Source organism: Marmota marmota, unplaced genomic scaffold, assembly GCF_001458135.2.
Source record: "Marmota marmota marmota unplaced genomic scaffold, marMar, whole genome shotgun sequence".
NCBI classification, from domain to species: Eukaryota; Metazoa; Chordata; class Mammalia; order Rodentia; family Sciuridae; genus Marmota; species Marmota marmota.
The window spans coordinates 4,886,826-4,914,306 of record NW_026000242.1 but is presented as its reverse complement, the minus strand read 5'-3'; the positions used below and the strand labels follow the sequence as shown (position 1 = coordinate 4,914,306).

At 49.2% G+C, this 27,481-nt stretch overlaps 1 protein-coding gene and 2 long non-coding RNA genes across 10 annotated transcripts in view; 2 read left to right on the top strand and 1 right to left on the bottom strand.

Moving 5' to 3' along the window:
* Usp2 (ubiquitin specific peptidase 2) overlaps positions 1–16,219 on the bottom strand; it is a 25,686-nt gene extending 9,467 nt beyond the window's left edge. For 2 of the 7 annotated variants that reach the window (XM_015489734.2, XM_048795916.1), the window contains exons 1-2: positions 13,932–14,055; positions 7,733–8,568 (exon numbers count right to left, since the gene is read on the bottom strand). In XM_015489734.2, the coding sequence (XP_015345220.1) occupies positions 7,733–8,527 (795 nt within the window). In that variant the 5' untranslated portion in view covers positions 8,528–8,568; positions 13,932–14,055. Of the gene's footprint in view, positions 1–7,732; positions 8,569–11,290; positions 11,418–13,931; positions 14,056–15,045; positions 15,308–16,077 lie in introns of those variants that run through there. The other 5 variants (XM_048795917.1, XM_015489735.2, XM_048795920.1 and 2 more) reach the window with 5 other exon arrangements.
* On the top strand, positions 7–1,867 carry LOC125613960. The gene is made up of 2 exons (XR_007344584.1): positions 7–212; positions 1,255–1,867. It is a non-coding gene; the product is annotated as an uncharacterized LOC125613960 (long non-coding RNA).
* Positions 16,220–16,376: 157 nt separating the features above from the next.
* The window catches only part of LOC107145774, a 14,526-nt gene continuing 3,421 nt past the window's right edge, over positions 16,377–27,481 (top strand). Inside the window, exons 1-3 of one of the 2 annotated variants that reach the window (XR_007344583.1) lie at positions 16,377–16,514; positions 21,293–21,372; positions 22,690–22,863. This is a non-coding gene — a long non-coding RNA (uncharacterized LOC107145774). The remainder of the gene's footprint in view (positions 16,515–21,292; positions 21,373–22,689; positions 22,864–27,481) is intronic. The other variant, XR_001503957.2, reaches the window with a different exon arrangement.

The window sequence follows — 27,481 nt, the reverse complement described above, 5'->3', positions numbered from 1 at the left end:
AGGCTGCCGGGCCTGCCCCCTGCCGCTCGCCGGTTCTGCTCCGCGCCGGGCAGCTAGGTGACCCCCGGCCCGACCCGGCCCGTCCGGGTCCGCCAGCAGCAAAGGGCTGTAGGTCCCCCGGAGGGGCGAAATCGAAACACGCAGCCCCAACTCAGAACAAGTTGTCGTTGGGGGCCGCAGAGGACGCCTCCTCAAGACCCAGCGTCACGCGGGTGAGCTTCCGCCCAGGCAGCATAGAACCCCGAACTTTTGGGTGCCGCAGATCATTTCGAGGACCCTCACGAGAGCTCCCTATTTTTCAGGGCAAAATGCATAGATGGCATAAACTTGTGTTCGGCATTCAGGGGGACCCAGGCCCTCAATCTGTGTGGGTGGATGGGCCCAGGTAAAGAAGAAAGATTTCCACGGCCTTGGCACTGAGTTTCCATCCTCCAAGCTTAGTTTGGCCCATCATCAAGAGAGGCAGTACTGGTTTTATAAGGTACAATAGGTCACCGGCCCTTTTGGCCCCAGGAAAGAACCTTTTTTTGGGTACCCAATTACTCAACTCCATCTCTTTTGAGAATCTCAAATTTGAGTCGTTTGTGGGAGGTGGGGAGATCAGGGCTCAGCTGGTGTTGGGGTGAGCATTCTGCTCTGACCCCAAGTGCAGCAGTACTTGGAAGAACCAGGGGGTCTTGAGGGGCGGGTTTTTTTATGCTCCGCCCCCTCACCTAAAACAGGGAAGTGCACGAATCAGCCTAGAGAAAGTATCTTGTTTGGAGCTTGCTGGCTATTTTTAGCCAGTATCTTTAGCGTTTAAAAATACTCTGAGAGGCAGCAGTGTGTGCTGTTACTCATCTGTGGGCTCCTTCTGTTCCTCCTGGCGTGCTCATCCCCACATGTACACGAGCATTGCACACATGACCACAGACACATGGAGATTGGGCCCGGGACACATGTGTGGGCTAGGCCACCTACAAAACAGCAATTTAGTGATAATGGGAGGGAGAGTATCATCACCATGACCTCTTCTAGTACTGGTGACAGCAGGAGGGGGCAGGTGACAGGAACCGCAGGCTGCTGTGCTCTGTGATCCTTGAGGGCAGTCTTGTCTGGAGTGTGATCTCCAGACTCTGACCTAACCTGGACACGGCAACAGCCTTTTTTCCTCCAAGCTTCCTTCTCTCCAGCTACGCCCTTTAGAGCAGGTCCTGTATTGTCTGCACAAAGCTTGAATTCAATAGCATTGTGTCTTCTCTGAAACAACTACAGTGTCTTACATCCAGTTGGGAAGACTCAGGTAATGCCTAAGGCCATTCTCCATGGCCTCCCTCCACTGTCACCATTCTCCTGCTTTTCTGCTCCCTACCACCAACTGAACTGCTCTTATTCTCTGCTTAAAAAGAAAACTGCCAAACAACAACAGACCTGCCACTGATTAAGTCCTTATTAAATGTCAGACACTATTCTAAGGGCTTTATATATATTATCCAAGTTAATTTCCATAATTACATGATGAAGTAGTAACTATTATCTCTATATTACAGATGAAGCCCATAGAGGTCAAATGACTTGCCAGGATCCGAAGGCTAATAAATGATGACACTGTGGAATTTTGAGCCCAGACCTGTCTAATAACTCACACTTTTAACAATTGCTAAGAAATTCTGGGATGCCCTTTCTGCTCTCTGCCAATTACTTACTTGGAAATTCTGCTCAAAACTCATATCTTCCACAGTCTTCTCTAATTAACTCCACCCAGTTCTAAACACCCCATTACTGCATATCCTCAGTCTACTACTAGCATTCAGTTTGCATGCTATTAATTCATCTTAATGTGTTTATTTTTGTTTTATAAGTGTCTCTAAAACTTTCGTAAATGGTCTTAGATTGTGTGTGGTTTGTCTTGGTTGTGCCAGCATGCTGAAGCCTCCTCAAGGGCAGGGTTGTGGATTCTCTTAATGAGGTCTTAATGAAGACAGTCAGACCAGGCTCTGCTGGGAATCCTGCAAGTCCCACTGAGCCTCAGAGGGTGGGGTGTGAGTCTGGTTCTGCATGTTGAGCAAGTGTGCTGTGGGTGGGGGGGGGCACTGCCCAAGAGTGTTCACCCACTGCAGCATTTGGCCTGTGTCCCCATGACTTAGAGCCAGTGACGTGAGCACTCCTGCCCCAGGACAGCTTGGCATTCTGCCATGAACATTCTCAATCGTTCCTGGGATGCAGGAGATTGGCAGGGAGCAGCTTGCAGGGAGCAGCTCGCTGGGAGCAGGGTGGGCCAGATGGGGAAAGCTCTAGTGTGCGAGTGCTTTGAGAAGTCTGGGGTGAGTAGAAAGACTTCACACAGGATTCAGTCTTATCCAGAAGGTCTGGCTGCTCCCAGACACAACCAACAAAAAATTACAGCTTGTTTCTCAACTAGCCCAGTCCCTGGGAGACCCTTTTTCCCTAGTGCCATTTCTTGAAGTGGGCTTTGCACAAAGGAGATCATCTTTTGGGATCTGAGTGTGGCCTAGGCTCTGTGACTTTCTATGCTTAGGTATATCAAGATAATCTGAGCTGGGCTCATTCCTGAAGCCCAATACTCCCATTTCTCAAAACTTGGGCTTGCCTGCTTCCCATGTAGGATGTCATGTTCTTCACCTCACATCCTTCCTGGCAAGAGATGGAGTATGAATACATTAAACTCTGAATTAGCTCTGTGAGGCCAGGACCTAAGATTGTCCTCTTTCAGATCTGAATATTGGTCCAGAGTTTGGTGACATTGCTTGGGTTTAGGCATATGTCTCAAGGCCAGTGGCCTGGTTCCTAGCAAGTACCTACAGTTGCTATAGTAAATGGATAGACTGGTGGTCTGATTGACTGAGAGATGAAAAGGTAGAGGCTCTGAATCCTTGTTAGGGGTTGAGCTTGTAGTCCACAGTGTGCCTTGGGAGGAGGGTCAGTCTGCTTCCCTCACTAGCTGGAGGAAGTTCTGTGTCCCTGTATGACTTGGATCCCCCCCTCCACACACACAAGAGGCCAAGATAATTCTCTGTACTCAATTTTAAGCCCCAGGCAGTCTGGCCTGAACCAGCTGGATTCCAGAAGCCCACATACTTCCTTCTCTTGCTTATACCTCTGTCCGGGGTGCCAGTTTTACTTATCCATTGAGGTAAGGGGGGCAGGCAAAGAGCCAAGTGTGCAGCTCTGGGCTTTGAACATGATGTTTATTTCTAAAGCCGATGGTCAGTGGAGCGGCTCCCCCAGGGGCAGGGAACATTTTGCCAGGCTTGGATTAACTTCTGCATTGCTGAGCCCCACCCCAGCACCACATTAACTCCTGAAGATGTCGTGGGGTAGGGGCAGAGGAAAAGGCAGGGAGGATGGATGGTTCTGGTCACTGATTGAGAAATCAAACCTGGGTTTGGCAGTGCTAAGGCCACCAACCAGGTCACAGCCCACAGCCAGTCTTCAAGGAATGGAGACATCAGCATCTTGCTGATTCTAACCAAACCACAAACTAGCTGTCCTTTCCTTCTCAGCAGCTAGTACTGGCCCTCCCTGGCTGTGAGAACTCTCCATTAATGCTTTCCCTGAGTGACCTTCCTGTGCTGGCAGCACAGATTCAAGTCCTCTGGAATTCTGATCTCCTCAGGGTAGCTGAGTGAGCCTGGGGTGAGGATGGGCCCCAGGGTCTCAAGCTGCCAAGCTGGACAAGCCAGCAGGGATGCAGTCCAATGTGGCCAAGTCAACAGGAGTAAGGGATGAGAGAGGAAGGTCAGCTTCTCTCTCACCTAGGAGCTCTTGGGCAGCCCTGCCATCCTCAGCTGCTCTCCATGGAGAACCACCACTTGCTGCAGGGAAGCATTCAAGTCCAAAGTCCCACCTGAGAGGAAAATCACATGACCTCAGTTTATATAATCTCCCTATCATTGAACAGCTGGAACCCAAGGCCTCAGAAGATGAGTCAGCAGCCCCAGGGGCAAATAGGACCCAGGTACTCAGGTTCCATCGCTTGTAGGAACAGTACTCTAAGCTGAGAACAAGGGTGTGCAGGAGAATTGGCTGGGTCAGACTCCGAGCCTTGGTCTCTGACTCTCTGTTGAGGAGCAGGTGCCCAGCCTGCTGACTGTGCTCAGGAAGGCCCTGGGCCAACCCCTGGCTCTTCTTGGGGAGAGAGGGGGAGTCTGGGAGGGGTGAGTGTAGGGCTGATGCCAGCAGGCAGAATGCCAGGGCTGGCAAGGAGCAGCTGGAGGGGTGGAGCGGAGGAGGATTAGGAAGGATTGTAGGGGTTAAAGCGCAGCCTGGCAGGGCTCAGTGGGAACAGCTTGTCCTTCTACAGGCCCCAGGAACAGGAGAGGTGGGGCAGAGTGGGGAGATGATGGGTCGGTGCTCCAGCTCCTGGCTCTGCAGGGCCTAGCCACCTGGGCTGGCTTGTAGTCCCCACTGGGGGTAACCAGCTATTATTTTTCACCATCACTGCCCTGCCTGGCTCACCTGTCTGCATTTTTAACCGAAGGTGAAGCCTTTGGGCAGACCCTCATTGTCCTAGCGCTGTGCTGCACCCCTCAGACTGGCATTTTGTTGGTGTCTGCACAGGCACGGGGAGGGGGTTGTTCAGAATTCATGTTCCTCCCCACCAGTTCTTTACTCATACTCAGTGGAGTCTGTAATATTCCAAGTTCATGATGGCTGTTACTGTTAATTAGGGGAAGGAGTCTCGTTGGAACAGTTCTATTCCTGCTCAGGGCTTGCGTCTGACCTCCCTTTCTCTTTGAAAACCAACTGTAGGTCAGGTTAGCCCTTTGAGAGTCCTAGGGTATAGGACACACTTCCTCACTTGTTCCTCTTACAGGGGGGCCTCTCCCCACTGCAAAATACATCCCCCCTTTATCATCTCCATCCCATCTCAAGTTTATTTTTGGTGTTGGGGATGGAATCCAGGGCCTTATGCATGCTAGGTAAGTGCTCTACCACAGAGCCACATCCCCAGCCCTGCCTCTTACGTTTGAATGAACTATTCCATAGCATTTTACTGATTTTAGATTCCCCACATTCATTATTTGTTTTGAGCCTCGTGGCATTCCTGTGAGATGGGCAGGGCAGGTGTGATCATTCCCTTTTATAGATGAGGAAATACAGCTCAGCTGATAGGTGTCCAAGATTTACAAGGCAAACTGTACCTTCCAGAGGTCATGGGAAGCCTGCCTCAGCCTCAGATGACCTCTTCCTTTCTCACCACTGACTGCACTTAAACACACCCAGGACAACCTCCTATTGTTATTATTTGAGAACTGATTTCTCCAAATGAATTGTGAGTACAACAAAGGCAAACCAATGGCTTGCACATCTCTTGCCTTCCAAAGCACCTGGAAGAATACAAAGAGGATTGACATTTACTGAGCACCTACAATGTGCCAGGCACTTTCACATACATTACTGTTAATTCCTCACAAAATGTATGAAGTGGGAACTATGAGCACTCTCATTTTACAGAACAGGAAACAGGTTCAGAAGTTAAACAACCTACTCAAGTAAGCTAGATGCTGAGCACTCAGTACTAGGCATTGAGTGTCGGGCTAGTAAAGCATGAATGAATGGATAAAAAGATGAAAAGATGCCCACACCCCAAATGGAGATCTGAAGAGAAACTGGACCTGATTTTAGAAAGAAGTGGACTAGGCCACATGAGCCGGGTTGTTCTCACCTGTATAGGACACAATCAGCTTCCAGAAGTGAGAACAAAAGGAGTGAGGTAAACAAAGGTCTTAGGCCTCTGAGCCCCCTGAAGTCACTGTAGGGCATCCCTGACCACTTAAGAGTGTTGTGAATTGCTTCTGGATGGGGGCAGAGGGGAAGGATGTTAGGGCCACTGTGTTTGTCCCAGGGCAGTGTGCCACTCCTCTGAGGTCCTCTCTCAAAGCTTCTCTCTCCCTGGTCCTGGGGGTTAGGGTGGGGCCAGTTGGGCCCTTGGGAAGGGCAGCAGACTCCAGGGAGAGCTGGCCTGTGAGGAAGGAGGCAAATTCCCAGTGGAGTTTGACTTCTAGTTGAGACACCCTGCTCTCTCATGATAGGGTATTGGGGTAGGGTCTATAATTCAGTATTTGGGGAGCAGGTTTTCAACTTGAACATGCTTAGAAATCACACGAAGAACTTGTGACAAGGGCAGATTCCCAGGCATTATCTCCATAGAATTTGTGTCAGTGGGTCTGGGTACACTGTTAAGTCCTGCAGGTGATTTTTGATATAGGTAATCTGCAGACTCCTCTTGGAGAAACACTGCTTACCGGAATGTTCTGTTTTGAGCAAAGGGAGGCAGTCCCCAGAAGCTTCTAGGACCTATGCCACCTCATGAACAACATCTGACTTGTCCAAGTGAATCCTGCTCCACCTTAAGCATACCTTAAGCACAGTTCTGTGAGAGCAGGTGTTTCTCTTCCGGGTCAGCTCTCCTGACACAGTCTCACACTTGCTTCTACACTAGGTCTACTAGTTCTACTAGCTCTTTAGTACAGGCAACCCTGCCTTGTGGGGGTCTAAATGACCTGGGAGACTCCAGCTTATCTGTCTTCCTTGGTACTTCCCAGATGGCCCAGCGAGACCAAGGCTCTCTAAGTAATGCCATCAGAATTGTTTTCTCAAATCTTTAGTTATGACACACTTTACAGTGCCCTGTCTCTAGAGCTGGACCCTTACTCCCTTTGCCTAGGCAAGAGCTCTAAGCAGCATTTCTTGCTGTGGCACAGCTGTTGTTCACAAAAGGCACATGACCTATGAGAGGGAGTAAATAAGGTAATGGAGATCACACAGCATCCAGCCCTCTTGCCTGTATGCCTATCTACCTGTCCATCCAGCTATCCATGAATCCATTCACCCAACTCTCCATCCATCCACCCACCCACCCACTCATCCATCCATCCATGAAGTCAGCAGGTCAGCTGAGTTCCATGCTCTATGAGGCACAAGAGGGATCTAGAGATAGGATCTTTTCTAGTCTCTGACAACTCGCCATCTAATGGGCACACTAATAACTACAGAAAAGGTGGAATGTAGTTAATGCCTCTGGAGAGGTATTTTCAGGAATTAGATATGAGGGAGACCATGCTAGTCAATTGGTCAGTCTCCAGCAAAGCTGCTTTCTTGGTTCCAACCCACACAGGAATATAGAGGTATTAGATTGTCTCAAGCCCTAGTAAAAAATGTCTCCACAATTTTCTCCAAAGGCACTTTAGTCCTGGTGTCCAGACATGCTGGGCCTTAGCCCATTAGTGTCCATTAGAGGAAACTTCCTCTTCTTCTGGTGTCTTAGGCCCAGATGTAAAGCCTGAACAAGAGAGACGCAGCCAGAGCAGACAGGACCCATTTGCCACAAGGAACCCTGGTAGTCTGGAGGCCCCAGCATCTAGCTCCCTGGCATTTTGTCCGGAACAGGATAGGTGGAGGATAGCAGTGTGTGTGTGTGTGTTTGTGTGTGTGTGTTTGTGTGTGTGTGTTTGTGTGTGTGTGTGTGTGTGTTTGGGGAGTAGCCAGGTCATTTGGAGAGTGATGCTGAAGCACCTCCAAGCATACAGGTCCTTGGGAGAGCGGGAACCCTCTTACCCTGGCAGTGTGACAGGAGGGCACCAGACATGCTGGGATGACTTTTCCTGCTTGTCTCCACTAGGCTTGCCATCCACCATCAGTTAGGTTGGAAGTCCTGACCTTAACCTGGCTCTTCTGCATTAGCAGCTGTCTCCCCAGCCCATCACTGGGTCCCCAAGGGTAAACTCACCAAGGCCTCTCGTACTGGTGAGCTGGAGTGGCTGGGCCCAGGGGCCTGGCCCTTGCTCTTCTCCCACAGCGTGTAGCGGCCACTGGGTCGGAAGGTGGGACTGAGAACTTCAGGGACTCGTGAGGAAGGGGCTTGCGTGAGCACCTGAGGTGCACTGCCCTTGCGACCATAGTTCTCTAGGTAGTCGGTCAGGTACTCCGAGCGGCTGGCTGCCTGGTAGAGCCCCTGCAGGGCACAGAGCTCCTTGCGTGTGCGGGCCAGCATAGGGCTGTGGCCTAGGTTCCCGGGGTCTATCCGGTAGCCATCTGAGGTCCGGTAGCTATCTGAAGTCCGGAGGCTGGAGAAATCCCGAGCCAGGTCTGATTGGCTATTCGATTTCTTCTGGGTCAAGGTTACCCCCTGGTCACGAGCATTCACAGGCAGGTAGCTGAGGGAGTTGCTGGTCACTCCGTAAGGGAATCCACTGCCCCCACTAAGTCCACTGCCTGAAGACCGCTCAGTGCCCCGGGTCTGACTCTCTGCTCGCTTACTACCCACGATGATGTCAGGTCTCAGCAGGGGGCGTCCCCGGTCATAGTCCAGGATGGAGGAGGGGCCATAAGTGCGGGGACGGGGGAGGAAGCCCGTGGCGGGGCTTGGCTTGAAACCAAGCTTCTCCTTCTCCAGAAAGGAGGCGGCCAGGTTGGCCCCATAGGAGGAGGGGGTATAGGTGCCATAGCCTGATTTGGCATAAGGGACATCTGTGTAGCGGGCCGATTCTGTGTAGCGCTTCAGGGTGGAGGAGAGCTGGGACATCCTTCAGGGCGGCACTCAGTGGGGTCTGGGAGCCTCATGGGCTGAAAGACAAGGAAAGCAGTTGTCAAAGGGCCCTGTCATGTGCTGGCCCTCCATTGTGCCTACCATCCATCCCAGATAGACCAGGACGTTAGGGCTTAACTGGGCCATCCAGTCGACAAGAGGCTACCTGGCTGCCAAGAAACACACACACACATTCAGGTGTGCCCTTGTAGTCACACCAACATCCATGCATTCACAAAAGAAATCAGCATCTGCTATCCTGTCCTCACCTCTGCAACCTTCTAAGCCACAACCCTTCTCCAGCCAAATCCTATCTGGTTCCTGTGCTCAGATTCTGAAGAAACTTCTGAGCTGGGAATGCTAGGTTCCCGGGGTCTAGCCTGTAGCCCGCTGAGATCTAATAGCTATGTGAGGTCTGGAAGCTGGAGAAATCCCACTCCCACCCCCTGACTGAGAACTCTGGACTTTTTTCAAGAGTCATCATGGATTCCTGCCCTCTGACTTAAGTAACGAGCAGGAGCTCTTTGGCATTGTAGACTGTCTGCTGTGATGACCTGAAGATCATGGGAAGAGATCTCTCACGAGGAAAAAAGGCTCCTGAGAAGAAGTGATGGGGATCAGTGGGCAGGGGAGGTGGTGAGGGAGCATTCAGCAGAGGGACTGGACATCAGTCTCCACACTGCACCCCAGAGTGCTTCCTTGAGAATGGAAACCTGCTGCTTGGTCCTGCAGTGGGGATACTGCTATGGCCAAACCCACCTTCTTTACTGAGCTTAGCCTTCTGCGGAGTTAGGGCCTCAGGGCTTCCCAGGGATTCTCCTCCCAACAAGGATGCTAAATTGCTCCTGTTAAAACTTGATTTGGTCAAAGGGGCCCCCTAGAGGCCAAAATCCTGCACTTCAGGTGACACCACTCCTCCCTGGCCAGTGGGTCTGATGAAGGAACACAGAAATCACAGAATGTGGAGCTTGGAGGTCCCTAAATGATCATGCATTTTAACTTCTCTGTTGGACAGATAGGAAAAATGATGTGGTTTGATCAAGGCCACACTCTGGCAAAGTCAGGATTGGAATCCATGTCTTTTAGTATGTGACCCAGCACTCTTTCCATTTTTCTCCCCCTTCAAAGTTAGGCTCAGCTGGGGATACCTATAGTGCCACCATCACCCCAGCATAGCAGGCTTCATCTCCACTTTAGCAGGAGTGGCAGGAATGCTTTAGAGAGAGGAGCAAGTAGGCTCAGGCCCCTTTCCTCAAGGGTCCTCAGGAGCTCTTGGGGAGCTCCCTTGGTGTGGGGATGAAGACCTTTCTAAGACTCTCAAGATATCGTGTGTGCAGGGGCCAGCTTTGATTCCCTGTGAGAGACTAGCTGGGCAGTTTTTTACTACTCTTTTAACCTCTTTGAGCCCAATTTCTTCACCTGTAAATGAGTATAATGATTATCATCATGATTCCTATCTCATAGGGTTGTTGTGAGGAATAAATGAGATAATAACACGTGAAAGCCCCTAACAATGACTAGTTATTATCTCCTCTCCCAGCCCCTGCCAGGCAGCCTGGCTCTTCCCTATAATAATAATGTCAGGACTGGCCATCTCCCAGCCTGGCCAGCTCCTGACCTCAGCCTAGGCACCAGGCTTCCTCCTGCAGCCCCCAGAGAGATTAGTGGGCAGACACCTAGTTGTTTAACAGACACTGGCTCAGGCAGCCCACAGCCTGCGTGCGTTAGACCAGCAACCCAGCTCATTAGAGCAGAGAGGACCTGGTGCCAAGCCCTAAATGCTTAAGGCTTGGCAGAAATCTCTAGAAACCCAATCCATGCAAGACTTGGGATAGATGTAGGGGTGGGAGATGAGCAAGTGGTGACTTCCATGTAGGACCCAGAACATCACTCTGTGACTCTGCTAGAGGTTTCCAGCAGTTTTAATTCCAGGCTGGCCTCGGGAAGGCCCATCCACCTTACTCTCTGCCCTTACTTGCTTGGCCCACGAAACCCCTGCTACCTTTCATGTACTCTCCCTTGTCCCCTGGCTCCCACCTCCAGCACAACTTTCACTCCTATCTAGGAAAAAGTAACTGGGGGACCATCTCATCCAGGGAAATGATGGGAGAGAGACAGGCTCAGGAGTGAGGGCAGAGGACCAGACCTGCTCTGTTTCACTTTGGAGAACTCCATCAATAATGCAAAGTCAAAGAGACTCCAGGTCTCTGGAGCTGGGCTCTGGACACCCTGCCACCAATCAGATATTCCCTCACCTCCAGGGCATGAGCTCATGGCTAGTCTTTAACAGCTCACCCTCCCCTCCCCAACACTCCCCGGGGAATTGGTATTCTGCGGCAGTGCCTTAAGCCCATGACCTCTCCAGCCCTGCTGATGACGCAGAAGTACTGGGCCAAACAAGGTACAGCAGATAGGAACAGGCAGCCCTGGAAGGGGGGGGGGGGATATGGAGGTGGAGCCATACCTTCTGTCCCAAAGAATCCCAGGAGGGATCCCAGATCCTGGCTCTCCTGTCTTCTCTAATCTGGCAGGCAACTGCCAGGCCTCCGCCCTCCCCCAGCAACCTGGGAGACATGCCATCACTAACACCCCCTAGAAGCTGCCACTCAGCTCTGATATCTGTCGAACAGTTCTCATGTCTAGGGAGAGGGTCCTTACTGGGGCTTGAACACATCCCCCTACCCCCACCAAACCCAAGTCTCATTCTTCAGAAGAGTCCCAGCACTTTCCATGTGATAAGACAGCTTGGGTTGACATTACCTGGCACTGCTGTCCCTGGAGGCTGCAGAATGCACCACGGGCGGGAGCTTGGGCTGGGGCCCTGGCGGTGGCCTTGCTGCGCAAGACAGGGACAGAGCGGGCACTCACATGGCTGCGAGTTTCCCTGTTGCCACAGGAACAGCCTGGACTGAATGGCCCTTTCATGGGGCAGTGGGAGGCCAGCCGATTGGCTGGGATCCCCCGTACTCCTCCCTACCCAGTGTGGGGCCCCTGCTGCCCAGCTCCTTTCACTGTTTACCCAGAGCTGGCAAGTATAGGCATGTGGCTTCAGGCAGCACCTCCCCAGGTGCCCGCCACCTTGGACAACAGGGGCAGTCCCCTACCCACGCTCCTCCTTCATGCCATCTTTTCCAAGGTTCCCAGCTCTTCCTTTCTCTGAGATTCCCCATCACTTTGATCAGTTTACCCCTCTTTAGAGGTGCACTAGCATTCCTCTGCACAGAGGAACTCAGCTTCCTGTAGGGGACATCTGATCCAAGCAGCTGTCACCTGGCCAGCTGGTGCTCTACACCTATGGACCAGGCACCAAGCACACTGAGGACTTCACATTGCAGTTTCTGATTTCACCTTCTCTGCAGCCCTATACCAACACGTGCGGCCCTCACCATGCGTCCCGCTGCCTTCTGAGCGTTCTTATCAGCCCCAGAAGTCTCAGTGCAGGGGTGAGCTGAACTTTTTCAAACAGAGGGCTGCCTCACACTTACAAACATTGTTGGAAAGGTCAAATTATTAAAAAATTAAGAATTTATTCACAATTCAAAAATAAATGTACAAGAAATTTAATAAGTGAAACTTTCAAATGAAGTTTTTAGCATTATATTTGTGAAGGTATTAAAGCTTAAAATGGCATTAAGACTTGGGGCACAGTGTTGACGTGGTCCTCCGGCTACGTAATAGCAAGAGGTGTTGTTACGATGCTCATTTGCTGACAAGGAAACTAGGGTCCCTGGAGTGATGTGGCCATCCCAGAGCCTTGCTGGAGCAGTCACAGAGTCGGGTTAGGACCCTGAAGCCAAGACCCCCACTTGATACTTTCTTGGGCTGAGGTAGGGCTAAGGACCTGTGAGGTGGACGTGGGGAGAGGACCACTGTAGGATCCGGGTGTCCACTCTCCAGCAACAGAATGGGGGTTACTGACTCTCACAGGAGCAGCCCTCTGGATTTTTTCCTGCAGGTGAATGAAAATGAAGCCAGGTGCAACCTGAGCCCCAGAATAATACTGATTGGCCATGAGATGGTCTAGGAGGCTTCCATTTCACTCATGGTGCCAAACTCCTATGTGTCCCCTGGCACCAGCATCTACCCCAGCTCAAGGTCCTTGGCCCCCTGGCTGTTTGAACATGTCCCCCAGTCTCCTAATCTGACTGCCGTTCAGCCCACTCCCCAAGGCATCTATGCTAGGTGAATAAGGGGTTAATGAGCCCTGTCCCCTTGGGGCAGCCATCTCCTTGCGTCAGCCACTGTCATTTCCTGTAGCTCACGTGAAGGGCTCCCTAACCTGCCCAGCCAGGGGAGGGACTTGCTCCCCAAGAATCCCAGGCACTCCTGGCCCTGGGGGCAGGAGATGGGTGATGCCCCACATCCCAGCAATCTTCGCTTGCCAAGATCTGCTTGGCTCTCTGGAGTGAAGATATGCTGGCTTCCTGGCCACAGAGCCCCAAGTAGCTTCAGGGTCACACCTAAACAGGGTTAAGTCTCTTCCTTCCTACCCAGGTGATCAGAGCAGGTGAATGAGGAGTTCTAGTTAGTCTTGCTGGGTGCTCGGGAGCGTCCGTGGTAGTGATGACCTCAGAGCTTCCAAAAGCTGCTTGCTAACCGCATCAGAATGTGCTGACCCTGAAGGCTAAGGGGGGTGAGACGGGGGCCCTGTTTCCCTCCACCTACACTCTCTGATTCTTAGTCTGGCTGCTTTGGTCCCCTGCTCCCCTGTCTGGATACAAGCATCCAATTCTGGAAGGTGGGGAAGACACAGGTTGAGGATGGGGGTGGGGCATAGTTATGTGCCCATTCTTTCTACTCCTAGGCCCTAGGAGCCTCAACCTATACCCCTCCTCTAACCTGTCACTAGCAGCTCTCCCTATCAGGAGCTAGCACTGAGGGACCCACTAGCTTATCTGCCATAGCAAGGGGTCATCCAAGGGAATTTGGATTCATCTCTATCTTTCTGGCTGCTGGTAATAGTCCAGGGGGTGGCAGTGGGAGGGGAGATAAAGAGATTGGAGATTAAGGCAAGCATCCTGACTGGTGGAGAATAACTGGGTGGGCCCAGGGCAGCATCTCTATAGGGTGCTTCTTGACTTGGGTTTGGGCATCTACAGGTACAAAAAAAGGCAAAGAAATGGGCTCCAGGCAGTATTGTTGTCCTTACATTCTCTTTTGCACCTACTTCTGCCCAGGCACTCTCCAGGTGCCCCTTCCCCAAGGAAGAGTTCTGTCCTCCTCTCTCTCCTCTAGGGCTTTAGCTGTCCTCTTTACTCACCTCCCGAGGAGCTTTTGGTCTTGCCAACTGCACCCACCAGGCCCAACGGTGGCCTCTCATGAGCTCCCCCAAACTCATTCATGTCTGTCATCTGGACAGCTGCCCGGGCAAAGCTCAGACACCAAAGGGGCTGCTACTGACCTGTGTCCAGGGGCACTGGATGGGACCTGGGGGCTTCCTCCCCGGGAGGGCAGAGAACGCAGTGGAGAGCCCAGAAGCTGGAGTCTGACTCTGGGCTGGGTAATCCGGAGCTCAGGTTACGCTGGATATATATAGTATCTTATCTGACCTCCCAGAGAAGGCAACTTGCATTCCAAGCCCCGGGAGAATTAAAGGGGCAGTGGCATGCCCACTCTTCATGGGCCACTTGGTTTGACTGGTGCCAGCCAAGGAGTCCTGCTAAGGACTAAGACTCTCGGGAGGAGGCATTTTGAAGTGTAACAGTGGGGGAATTCAAGGGGAAACTGGATGGTAGAGGACTGGGGTGGAAATTGAGACAAAAATAGGAAGAGGCTGGATTCTGTGGAGCTGTCAGTCATAGAATTAGAGAACAGGAAGAAGCCTTACTGCTAGTTACAGCTCCTGGAATTTCGAGATGGAGTAGACCTAGCTCAAGGGCACACAGACAGCTAGAGGCAGACAAGACCTTTACTCAGGTTTCAGTTCACTACTTTTTTACGATAGACTTCTAAGTCTAGGCCTGAATTCCAGTTCTTCTCCCTATTGGATCTGAGTCAATGAGCAAGTCACTTAAGCTTTCTGAATCTCATTTAGTTTGTAAAGCATGATTAATAAAATATAATAATAACAATAATAATAGTATACCTCAAAGTTGTGAGGATGAAATAAAATAATATTTGTAAATTTCCTGGCATATAGTAAGAGTTCAGAAAATGATGATTGTAGTGAATACTTCCACTTCTTGTTTTAGTGAACAGCAGTATTAGTAGTAGCAGTTGGTGATCCTTCCTAGAAGAGGACCCTAACCTAGAAGAAAAAGGCCTCAGGCCACCCCTCAGGGAGTGCTCTGTTTTAATGCCAGAGAATAGCACTGTGGTTTTCTGAACTGGCCCACATCCCAAAAGTGGGAAGGGCAAATGCCAGTTGTCATATTCCCAGATGTCCAGTCCATCAAAGTGAGACAGGACAAGCCCATTTGGGTTCCCTCCCCATTTATCTGGAAAAATATAGCAAGTGTAGCTTCCCCCAGACTGCCAGGAGACTCTCTGGCCCCTCTGGAGTGGTTCCACTCTACCTGCTGGAGGGCTCGGGATTCCTGGGCCGAAGAGCTGTGCTGGGCAGGGTCACAAGGAGGAGCAGGGTTCTTGGCCTTTCTGGCCTTGGTGCACCTGTCTGCTCTCAGGATGAGTCTCCTGTTTCTCGATGGCTCTCCCTGAGGACTGGGAGGACCCGTGCTGGTGCCTCCACCCTGTCTCAGCACAGGCCACTGACTCAGCCTGGGTCCTGATGATGCACTTCAGAGGACGCCCTCATTCCAGTCCTCATTCCAGTCACCATGCATCTGTCTACAGCATCAAAAGAGCAGGGGAATGCCCCAAAACTAGATCATCAACCCTCTCCTTTCCTCTGGCTTTGCAGGTGGATTTGAGGGGTGTTCTCATGCTTGGTCCTGGGGAGATGAGCAGCCCCTACAATTTTCCAACTCAGCCCTGTTTTAAAAGCATCCAGGTTAAGAGCTAGGACTCTCCTCAGAGGAGAGCAAGGATGGGTTGGCCTGGGTGTCCCTTGGTTAAGTTGCTTGCCTGGAGCACCACATGCCCACTTCTGGTTTGGGATTTAGGAGAATTTCAAAGTTGCCTCTTTCTGATTTGGGATTGGTGGAAAATCTCTCCTTCCCTTTAACTGCTGCGCTCCCCAAAACCCCTCCCCCCTTTGGCAAACTGACCAGAGACAGCCCCCAGGAGCTTTAGGAGCAGGTAGTAAGTGAGCTACAAGCACACGTGGGGAGGGGGGTCGTCAGCGTCCAGGCATCACTCTCGGGCCACATATTACACCGGGCACAGCGACCTGGACCCTCCGAAGCAGCATTTCCTTAGAACACACTGATCTGTGCACAGATGGCTCTTCCTGGCACCCTGCGCTGTCAGCTGGCAGCCCCCCTTACATAGTGGGACCCACAGCTGGAGCTCCCCCGCACAGCTGGCCCTCGCCCTACATTTCTAATGTCCATTCTGCCCAGACTATCATTGACACCTCACTTTCTGAGCTTCAAACCGGCAGTGACCCCCACATCCCTCTTCCCGGATCTCCGACAGGTGGCACATACCTGCCTCTTCTCGGAGGATGGACGACGAGTCGAACCGGGCACAAGCATGGAGCTGCGGGTGAGTCCTGGCTGGCACTGGCGCGGCGCAGCGAGCAGCAGCTGACGCAGAGGGCTCCCTGGCTTCGGCTCCTGCCCGCCTCTCCCCCACCTCCGCCGGGGGCCCAGAAAGGACCTCCCCGGGAAATCGGCGCCACCCAGCGGGCAGCCGCCTCATCGCGCCATGGCCGGCAAAGCCACACCCCGCGTCTCCCGTCACTGACCAACGTCAAGGCTATTGGCTTGTTCCTATTGTGACATCACTAGAGCCCCGCCTGGCTAGGGTCTCCCAGGCAACCAATATCTACAGAGAACCACGTGGAGGAAAAGCACGCCAGTTTGGAGGGCGTGGAGCACGGAAAGAAGTGGACTGGAATGTGACACGATGTGGCAGGTGGAAGGTATTGGAAAAGAAGCGGGGGTCACTGGAGAAGGTTGGAACTTGAGCCCCGGGGCAGAACAACTTTCAGATCTTAGAGAAGGCTTCTTGTTCTTTGTTTCTTCCCATCCGGGCTGAGGGAGGTCCTGATCTTGATCCTCTTCTCTTTTCCTCTACTACCTACCCGCACCCTCGCCTTTTTTGTACCGGGGATTGAACCCACGGGCGGGCGCTTAACTACTGAGCCACATCCCCAGTCCTTTTTATATTTTAATTTATAGTCAGGGTCTCTCCAAATTGCTAAGGGCCTCCCTAAATTGCTGAGGTTGGCTTTGAACTTGTAATCCTCCTACCTCAGTCTCCCAGGTCGCTGGGATTACAGTCGTGCACCGCCACACTTGTTCTTTTCCTCTGGTAAGTTTCACTTCCAGGGGACTAGGGGTTAGTGATGGCTGCTCAGATGGGGTAAACGGAGGCACCCAGTCAGTGGAAAGAATTTTCTTTGAACTTTTTTTTTTTTTTTAAAGAGAGAGTGAGAGAGATAGAGGTAGAGAGAGAGAGAATTTTTTAATATTTATTTTTTAGTATTTGGCGGACACAACATCTTTGTTTGTATGTGGTGCTGAGGATCGAACCCGGGCCGCACGCATGCCAGGCGAGCGCGCTACCGCTTGAGCCACATCCCCAGCCCTTCTTTGAACTTTTAAGAAAAAGCTAAGACAAAATTTGAATTTTTGCTGCTTCCCTTCTTAGTATATAGCCTCCCACATCTCCTGCAGGCTGGTATACAAAACCACCCAACCAGCTAAGCTGGTGTCCAGGCAAATCCAGGTTTTCATCTTCACTTGGACTGTCCATCCTTCCCAGTGCCCTTAGCTCCTCCTTTCTCTAAGACTGGATGTCACCAGTCACCACAACCCTCAAGGTCTTTCTCTTGTATTTCCCAAAGAAATTAGAGGCAACCAGGAGGGGAATACTTACATTTCTACCTATAAACACATTTGAATCCATCTGCTCCAGCAGTAGTGAAAGAGCTGTCTCTCTTCTGGCCCAAGAGAGTCCCTTCTGGGTCTCAAATCTTTGTTTCCTTGGGGCCCTCATTCCACTGCTTCATTTTACAGGTAGGTGAACAGGGGATACAGGAATGAACAGAACAGGCACAATCCCTGCCCTCAAGGAGCTTACATTCTAGTAGAAGAAGGAGGGCAATAACCAAAGAGTAATAGATAGAGTGCTAGGGGCTGGGATTGGGGCTCAGTGGTGGAGCGCTCGCCTGGCACGGGTGGGACCCGGGTTCGATCCTCAGCACCCCATAAAAATAAAGGCATTGTGTTGTGTCCATCTATACCTAAAAATAAATAAATATATATATATATATAAAGATAGTGTGCTAGTTGGCACTAAGGGCTTAGGAGGCCAGTCAAGCAGAGGGGGATATGGAGTGTGTAGAGGGTGGTCTGAGATGCCCAATGAGAAGGTGACATTTGAGTGGTCTGAAGAAAGTGAAGAATGAACCATGTACATATCTGGAGAAAGACTGCTCTAGGTAGAGGGGACAGTAAATGCAAAGGTCCTGAGGTGGGAGCTACCTGCAACTTTTGAGGAAGAACAAGATTGTTGTATGTTGGATACAGCTTGACATGACTGCAGCCATCCTGAGTCATAACTGCTGTGATTGCCCCTGAGTAACTCTAGCTGGTTTCTCCTGTAGTTTCCCAGCAGACCATAAATAGATGAAACCATTAGGGTCACATGTGGGGCTTTACAATAGGACTCTGGCTCCAGGGATATGCCTGACTCTTTGGTATTATCTTAAAAGAAATCTTGAGAGGCATGATGGTGCCTACCTAGAATCCTGGCTACTTGGGAGGCTGAGGCAGGAAGATTGCAAATTTGAGGCCAGCCTCTGCAACTTAGTGAGACCCTGTCTCAAAAATGAATGAATGAATGAATGAATGAATAAGCTGGAGTATATAGTTCAGTGATAGAGAGCCCCTGGTTTCAATCCCCACTTCTACCAAAAAATAAAATAAAGAAAAAAGAAAAAAACTCCTGTTATTTTGTGTGTCTATATGAATATGTAACAATCTCACCATTATGTATAGTTATGATGTACCAATAAAAAGGAAAAAAAGAGAGAAACCAGGTACATTGCATCCAGTTACTTTTGTCCTGTTAAATATGACCCACTTGCTGACCCAAATAGTGAGAATCCAACTGATCTTGATGCTTCCCAGAACCAGCCTCTGTCAGTAAATCCCCCAATAAGTTGGTTCTGTGCAGTCCTGGATCTGTCTGCTCTCTTATTCAGTCTCACAGCAACTTGGGGCCAATCCTCAAACACTGGGACCTAGATGTTTCGAACAAGTAGAGATAGAGATGGAGATAGAGATAAGGGGGAGGGGGCATGGGGATGGAGTGGGGAGGAAGAGAGTGGAAGATGAGGCCAAAGAGATGAGGAATTGATGGGCTTGCCTTGGAGGACCTTAAGGTCCTTCTGATGACCTTGGCTTTTACTCTGATATGGGAGCCATTGGAAAGTTTTGAGTGGAGAAGGGACATGGGTCTGATTTTTTTTAATATTTATTTTTTAGTTTTAGGTGAACACAATATCTTTTTAAAAAAATATTTTTTAGTTGTAGTTGGACACAATACCTTTATTTATTTTCATGTGGTGCTGAGGATCAAACCCAGGGCCTTGTTATGTGCTAGGCAAGCGCTCTACTGCTGAGCCACAAACCCAGCCCCTGGACACAATATCTTTATTTTACATGTATGTGGTGCTGAGGATCGAACCCAGTGTTTCTTGCATGCTAGGCGAGCACTCTACCATTGAGCCATAACCCCAGTCCATGGATCTGATTTCTTTTTAAAACAGAATCTCTTTAGCTACTATATGGAAAAAATATTTGAAGAAATGCAGAATAGTAGCAAGAGTCCATTTAGGAGGTGACTGAATTTTCTTCTGAACATTAACTGAGAAGGGGAAGGCTGTGGAAGGAGCAGGTTTTGGTGATGAGTTGGAGAGGAGGAAGTAGATCAGATACAACATCAATTTGAGATGTCTATTAGGCATCCCAATGGAGATGTCAAGAAAGCAGGTAGAGCCTGTTATGGTGGCGCACACCTGCAATCCCAGCTACCTGGAGGCTGAGGCAGGAGGATCATCCATTCTAGGCCAGCATCTGCAATTTAATGAGACCCTGTCTCAAAATATGAAAGGGGGCTAGGGATGTAGCTCAGTGGTAGAGTGCCCCTGGGATCAATTAAAAAAAAAAAAAAAGCAACTAAGCATTTGGATGTGCAAGTTTGGTGTGGTCTAGATTAGGGATATAAAATTGAGAATTTCCTGGCATAGTGGTGCACGCCTATAATCCCAGGGACTTGGGAGGCTGAGGCAGGAGGATCACAAATTCAAAGCCAGCCTCAGCAATTTAGCGAGGCTGTGTCTCTAAGCCAAATATAAAAGGATTGGGGACATGGCTCAGCAGTTAAGCGCCCTTGGGTTCAATACCCTGTACAAAAAAAAAAAATTGAGAATCATCATTGTATGGATGTTATTTAAAACCATGTGATTAGAAGAGATTACCTTACCAAGGGAACAAGTGTAGATAGAAAAACATGCAAAACATGCAAGGACTGAGTTCTTGGTCTCTCCAATATCAAGTAGTTTCAGAGATGAGTTGGAACCATCAGAGAGACAAGGAACAGTAAGTGTAGTGGGGAAAAAAATTCCAGGAGATGGCAGTCTGCTGGCGGCCAACAGAAGGAAACTTATTGGGAGAAGGGAAAGATCAAATGCTGCCTATAGATTAAGTGAGATGAGTTTGAGAATTGATTTAGAAGGTTGTTGGCGACCTCAAGAATACTTTGGATAGAGTGGTGGGGTGAAAATTTGAGTGTGGATGAGTTCAAGAAAGATTGGGAGGAGAGGAGGAAACAGCAGAGACAACTCTTTGGAGGAGTTTTGTTGTAAGAAAGGAAAGAAATTGTGTGAGAGCTAAAAGGAGAAGTAAGGTCAAGAGGAATTTTAAGTGGGCATAAAACTATGTGTTGTTTGTTGACGGTGAAGAGCACGGGCAGAAATGGAGCTGGGCATGGTGATGCATGCTGTAATCCCAGCGGCTTGGGAGGCTGAGGTAGGAGGATCACAGGTTTGAGGTCAACCTCAGCAACTTAGTGAGGCTGTGAGCAAACTAGTGAGATTGCTCAAAATAAAAAATATAAAGGGCTGAAGATGTGGTTAAGCACCCTTGGGTTCAATCTCTGATATCAAACAAACAAACAAAAACAACAAAGAGACAAAGCTGATGCTGCTGGAGAGTGTGAGGACGATGTCCAGAGTGGTGTTCCTGGATTAGGTGAGGAGGGCTGGGATTGGGTATGGAGAAGGACGGGCTGCTTTGGTTAGGGGCATACATGGTTCATTCAAGTGAAAAGAGAACACATAGTATTTGGGGACAGGTGCAGGGAGATGGATGGACATAGTGGAAGCTTGTGGGGATTCTCTGTGGATGGCCTCTGCTCTCCTAGTGAATCAGGAAGCCAGGTCAGTGGAGTGAGGGTGGAGGAAAGGCTGGGAGGTCGCACGTGAGGAGTCATAAAATAGTCATCTAGGTGCACCAGAATCACCTGAGGGCCTGTGAAAGCCTTCCCACCTGCAGGTGTTCTATTCAGGAGGTCCGCGGTGGGCCTTAGATTTTGCTTTTTTTTTTTTTTTTTTTCCAGCACCAGGGATTGAATCCAGGGGCACTTAACTACTGAGCCACATCTCCAGCCCTTTTTTTGTATTTTATTTAGAGACAGGGTCTTGCTAAGTTGCTGATGCTGACTTTGAACTTGCAACCCTCCTGCTCAGCCTCCCGACATTGGGATTACAGGTATGTCTCGCTGTGCCCCACAGTTTTATATTTCTAATAAGTCTTCAGTCACAGCTGCAGCTGCTGGTCTGGGAATGACTCTGAGGATTACTGAGCTGGAGAAGGACAGTGAATGGACTGCAGGATGCAGCATGGTCACCAGGCAGCATCAAGGGCCCGTTTGAGGTTAGGAATCATGACTCCAAAGCGTCTCTGATCAGCACTCTTTTTCATCTCATCCACAATTACTTGTGCAGGCAAGTCGATTGACTTGCCCTGGGGCATATAACAGGCTCCACATTTCTTCCTCTTTAAAAAAACAACAATTTTGTAGGGTGCAGTGGCATATGCCTATAATCCAGTGGCTTGGGAAGCTGAAACAGGAGGATCTCAAGTGCAAGGCCTGCCTTGGTGACTTAGCAAGCCCCTAAACAACTTAGTGAGACCTTGTCTCATAAAAGAAAAAGGGCTGGGGATGTAGCTCAGTAGTAAAGTGCTTATAACAATGTCCAACAATTTCTGGCACACGAGGAGTGCCCAAGATCACTGCCATCCACCAGCTTCTACCTGCCTGGGGCTGATGATGCTTAATCTGCATTTTCGGTAGACCTCATACCTGAGCACCAGTCATGATTACCCATCTGCTTCTTGACATACCCTTGAAGGTCCCATCAGATCCCAACCTTAACAGGAGCCCAAACCTTAAACTCATCATTTTCTATTCAGTTTCTTCCCTTTCTTTTTCCCCATGTCCTTTCAAGGTGCCATATCATCTATCCCATTCTCCAGCCAGAAATTTGGTGGTTTCTAGGGTTCTAGTTTTTCTCACTTCACTAATTTATTTCCTTCCTTCCTTCCTTCCTTCCTTCCTTCCTTCCTTCCTTCCTTCCTTCCTTCCATCCTTTCTTCCTTCTTCCCTCTGCCCCTTGTACTAGGGATTGAACTCAGGGTGCTTAACCACTGTGCTACATCCCCAACACTTTTTTAAAAATTTGAGAAAGGGTCTTACTTAGTTGCTTAGAGCCTTGCTAAGTTGCTGAGGCTGTTTCGAACTTGTGATCCTCCTGCCTCAGCCTCTCCAGTTGCTGGGATTACAGGGGTGCACCACCAAGCCAAGCTCATTCACTAATTCTTATAAAAATATTATCATAACTCAGATATGCATAAAACATTACACCTGTTTTCTGTGATATATCTACATCTCTATTTTGAGTCAGTCCCTATTCTACTGGAGTGGTGGACACTTAATTTTAGTCAGCTGGAGGAATCTTGCCTCCTCTTTCCAGGATTTGCCCAACTTCTAGAAGGATGGTTCATATGTATTTTTTTCCCCCAAAGCACAAGAGGAAGAAGATCCTGTTACTAGAATGGCCACCTTGTGTCCACTGAGACACCTTGTGTCTATTGCCTGATTCCTGCTCATGTGGCTTCTGTAGGTCTCGTGTCACTATGTCACTCCTGGACACGTGGACATCATCCTGCTGCTACTTTTTCCTGGAGTGGAATGAGAAGGTGTGATGCTTTCTGTGGCTCTAGCTGCCTTCAAAATGGTTGCCCTCTGCAGTTTTTCTCTTTCTGGGCCTCGTCTCCTTTCTGGCTCTAGCCAGGACTTGGCCTGGGGCTCTGTCTGACCTCTAACACCTATGTGGGGGTCTGCTGCCTCTTCATGCTCAGGAGTCCAAGGACAGAGCCACTGACCTCCATGTCTGTCACTGCTTTCCCAAGGCTGGCTCCTGTCTGTGGTGCTAACACCAATGTGAGGTTTTGGCTTGTCCAAGGTTATGTTCTCCATGTTTTTGTCCAGGTGGGAATCCTGCCTGTTTTCTGAAGACCCTGAAAGGCCTAGGCAATTGGAATTTAAAAGCCAGAAGAGTTTCCCATTTCCCACTTGTTTGTTTGTTTGTTTGTTTGTTTCTTTCTTTCTTTCTTTCTTTCTTTCTTTCTTTCTTTCTTCTTCTTCCTCCTCCTCCTCTTCCTCCTCCTCTTCCTCCTCCTCTTCCTCCTCCTCCTCTTCCTCCTCCTCCTCTTCCTCCTCTTCCTCCTCCTCTTCCTCCTCCTCCTCTTCCTCCTCCTCTTCCTCCTCCTCCTCCTCCTCCTCCTCCTCCTCCTCCTCCTCCTCCTCTTCTGGTTTACCACTGAGCTACATCCCCAGCCCTTTTAAAATTTTTTTTTTTTTTTTTTGAGATAGGGACTTGCAGAGTTGCTGAGGCTGGCCTTGAACTTGAGATCCTCCTGCCTCAGCCTCCCAAGTTGCTGAAATTACAGATGAGCCCCAGCACACCCAGCTCCTCTCCTTCTTTTAAGCCCCATGCTCTCTGAAGCTCCTGGCATCTGGTCATGCTACAACCAGCCTTACTTGTGGCTGTCAACTGTGGGCACTTGGTATCTTTCCACCCTTCTCCCTCATCATTCTCAGTGATTTTAGTCTCCCTTTCAGCCTGTGAGGCCCCTGATCCCCCCCTTTCTCACTATGTGTCATCTGCTTGCCCAAGAACAATTTCACATTCTTACCCAGTCTGGACTCTAAAAGGTCTCCTCGCCTCCTTCAGTATTGGGGATTGAATCCAGGGATACTATACCCTAGCTAGCCCTTTTTATTTAATTTTAAAATTTTGAGACAGGGTCTACATTCATGATGACGAATCTCAGATGGACATAGAGCTGCCCAGTGTTTCTATCATGTCTGGCTGCTATGATTATTTTCCCACTGAATTTAGCTTTCTATTGCCACATATCACATACTCAGAAATGTAGTGGCTTAAAAAAACAATACTTGTTGCCTCACAGTCTGTAGGTCAGAAATCCTGGTGGGCTCAGCTGGTTCTCTGGGTAGGCGCTCACAAGGCCAAAATCAAGGTGCCAGCTGGGCTGGATCCTGTCTGGAGGTTTGTTCAGGTAGTTGGCAGGACCTAGTTCCTCAGAGCTGCAGGGGTGAAGGCCCTGTTTCCTCACTAGCTGCCAGCTGGGTCTGTCGTCTGCTCCTAGTGGCTAGGAGTATTCTTTCTGTGGTCATCTGTGGCACATTGAATCACCTTTGTGCTTTGATCTTTCCTAGACCACTGGCCAGAGAAAGGGCTCTGATTTTAAGGGCTCATGTGATTGGATGAGGCCTACCCGGATAATCCCCGCCTTTTAAGATTAAGTATGCCATACACACTAGAAAGCACGGGGATCAGATGAGATCTGATCCCCAGACTCCAGGGGTTAGGGATATGTGATCATGGAAGGCTATTTTTAGAATTCTGCTACCACTATGACTTTCTGATATATGATGAGTTTCTATTATTTCCTTAAAATTTTGGGAGCATTGAACCTTGAGAGGTTAAGGTCATTTAACCAGGATTTGAAGCTAGATCTCTCTGACTCCTGGAAATAAGCATTTGCCCGTGCTGCTTGGAGTATTACTTCCTTTTTTCAAAATGCCCCCACACCCCTCCATCTCTTTAGTGTCTATGGTTCAGCTGATGACCTTTTCATGTACTTCCTTGAGAAAATAGTGGCTTCTCATATGCAAAGCCCTGTCCTTTGCTGTTTTCTGTTGCTATGACTTAATTCTCCAAACTAGGAAATAAAAAAAAATTGATTTGATTCTGGGTTCTGGAGGCTGGGAGATCCAAGTGTATAGGGCCGGCATCTGCTTGTCATCTGGGAAGGGCCTTCTGGCTGCATCATGACATGTCAGAGGCCCTCTTACGGTGAGAGAGCAAGTGTGGCTTCTTATAAAGCCACCAATGCCATCATGGGGTCCCACTCTCATGACCTTATCTACTCCTTACTACCTTCAGAGCCCCCACTTTCAATTACCACTAACATATTTGGGGATTAAGTTTACAAAATGAACTTTTGGGGGGACACATTTAAACCATAGTAAGCCCCAAAACTTTGAGTCACAAACCTCCTCCTTCTACACCGATTTTGTCTTTTTTTTTCCCTGACTCTAGATCCCTCCTCTCTTGCTTTCCCAATGACTCCCATTTTTCATGTTCTTCTCTTTCTCCTTCCTTAGCCTTTCCCTGTCTCCACAACCTCAGCAGCAACACACAGCCATGCTCTAGTACTGCCTGTCTTAGAAACAAATGAAGATGGGTGCAGAGGTGCACTCCTATAATCCCAACCACTCAGGAGGCTGAGACAGAAGGATCACAAGTTAGAGGCCAACCTGGACAACTTAGTGAGGCCCTGTCTCAAAATTTAAAAGAAAAGAAAAAAAAAAAAAAACAAAGCAAATGCTCCTGGACTCTACCTCCCACATCAGCCACAGCCACACTTCCTGAATAAAAGTCTACATTAGCCATTCAGTCTCATGCACCCACTCCAATCTGGCTTCTGTTACCACCACTCCGTTGAACTGCTCTGCCAGTTATCATCCCTGCATAAATTTAGTGTCTTTAAAAAACAATTTATTGTTGTGTCTTATTCTTCTGTGGTTGGCTGGGCTCAGCTGGGAAATTCTCACTTGGGTCTCTTTCTTGTGAGATTGCAATCAGTGACTGGAACTGGAGTCATCTGAAAGCTCAGCCTTTCTGGAAGTCCAAGACAGTTCACACATGGCTGGCAGTTGACCCTGGCTGTTGGCTGGGAGCTTAGCCAGTGCTGGTGACTGGAGGGCCTCCATGCGTACTCTGCATAACTTGCACGTCTCAGATTGGCAGCTGGGTTCTAAGAGGGAGTGTCTCAGGGCTTTCTGGGGGAACCCGCTGGAAGCAAGTCTTCTCAAGAGTGAGTGTTGGCATCTGGTGTGGCCCTTCTTGCAGCATCATGACACAACAGAGGCCCATACATGGTAAGAGAGCATGCCATCCTGGGGTCCCACCCTCATGACCCCATCTCATCCTAATCATCTAGTCATGCAGCTTCACTTCCCCACAAACTCTTGGGCATAAGCAAGACACAGTCCACATGAGACTCAGTGGGAAGGGATTACACAAGAGTGCAGTTGATTTAGGGGGCCATCTTTCACAGATTGCTACTACAGTCACCAACAAGTTGGTCCTCATCTTCTTGAGTTCTTAACAGTAGTTGACTTGGTTGAACATTTTTTCCCCCAAAATCTCTCCCTTCTCCGGCTCCGTAGGCCCCTGGCTTTTCTCTTTCCTCACTGATGCTCTTCCATCTCCTTTCCTTCTCTTGCTGAAACCTAAAACTTCGACAACTTCAAATTCTAGGCCTAGAATTCTAGAATCATTTGCAGAATTATTTTTCTGAAGTGTTTCCCTGCACCCTCTTCTTTGTCCTGTAGTCAATGCTGACTGTACAAATGCTCTCTTCTGCTAGATATTACCTTTAACTTTGTCCTCTGATCTGTGCTCAGGACTGGGATATAGTCTGTCTTCTTTTTTGGGGAGTAGAAGTCATTTTTTTTAATACTATTTAGTATTAAATAAATAATTTATATGGCCACATATAAATTATTAACCATACATAGTAATTGGCAAACAAGTATATCTTGTGTGTATATGTTCTTATTTTCATTTCCAGTATCTTTCATTTCCTCCCCTCTTTCCTCCCCCATCTACTTGCTCTACTCCACCATCACTCTTCTGTTATTATTTTTCAAATTAATGTATCCAGCTGTCTTCTTCTTTGGGGGCATGGGTACTGGGATTGAATCCAAGGGTGTGCTACCACTGAGTTATATCCATGATCGGTTTTTAAAAGACAGGGTCTTGCTAAGTTGTTGAGGCTGGCCTTGAACTTGCAATCCTCTGCCTCAGTCTCCTGAGTAGCTGAAATTACAGGTGTGAGCCATGCACCATTAGAGCCATGTCCTCTAGGTTGCTTTTGGTTTTTTTTTGTTTTTCTTTTTGCAGTGCTAGGGATTAAACCCAGGATCTTGCACATACTGAGCAAGTGCTCTACAGTGGAGCTGCATCCCAGCCCCACTGTCTTCTTGATAGCTCCGTGTAGGTGTCTAGTGGCGATTCAGACTTAATACATCCAGCTCTCCACTTCCACACCCTCCAGCCTGTTCTCTCTCAACAGATGCATCATTACTCTCTCACATTTAAGCAAACACACAGGGGATACCAGATTCCGTTTAGATCCTAGATTCTGTCTCACTACTCTTAACCCCCTCTCCCCAACTTCCAATAAGCAAGTCCTGTTTTTTTTTTTTTTTTTTTTTTTTCTT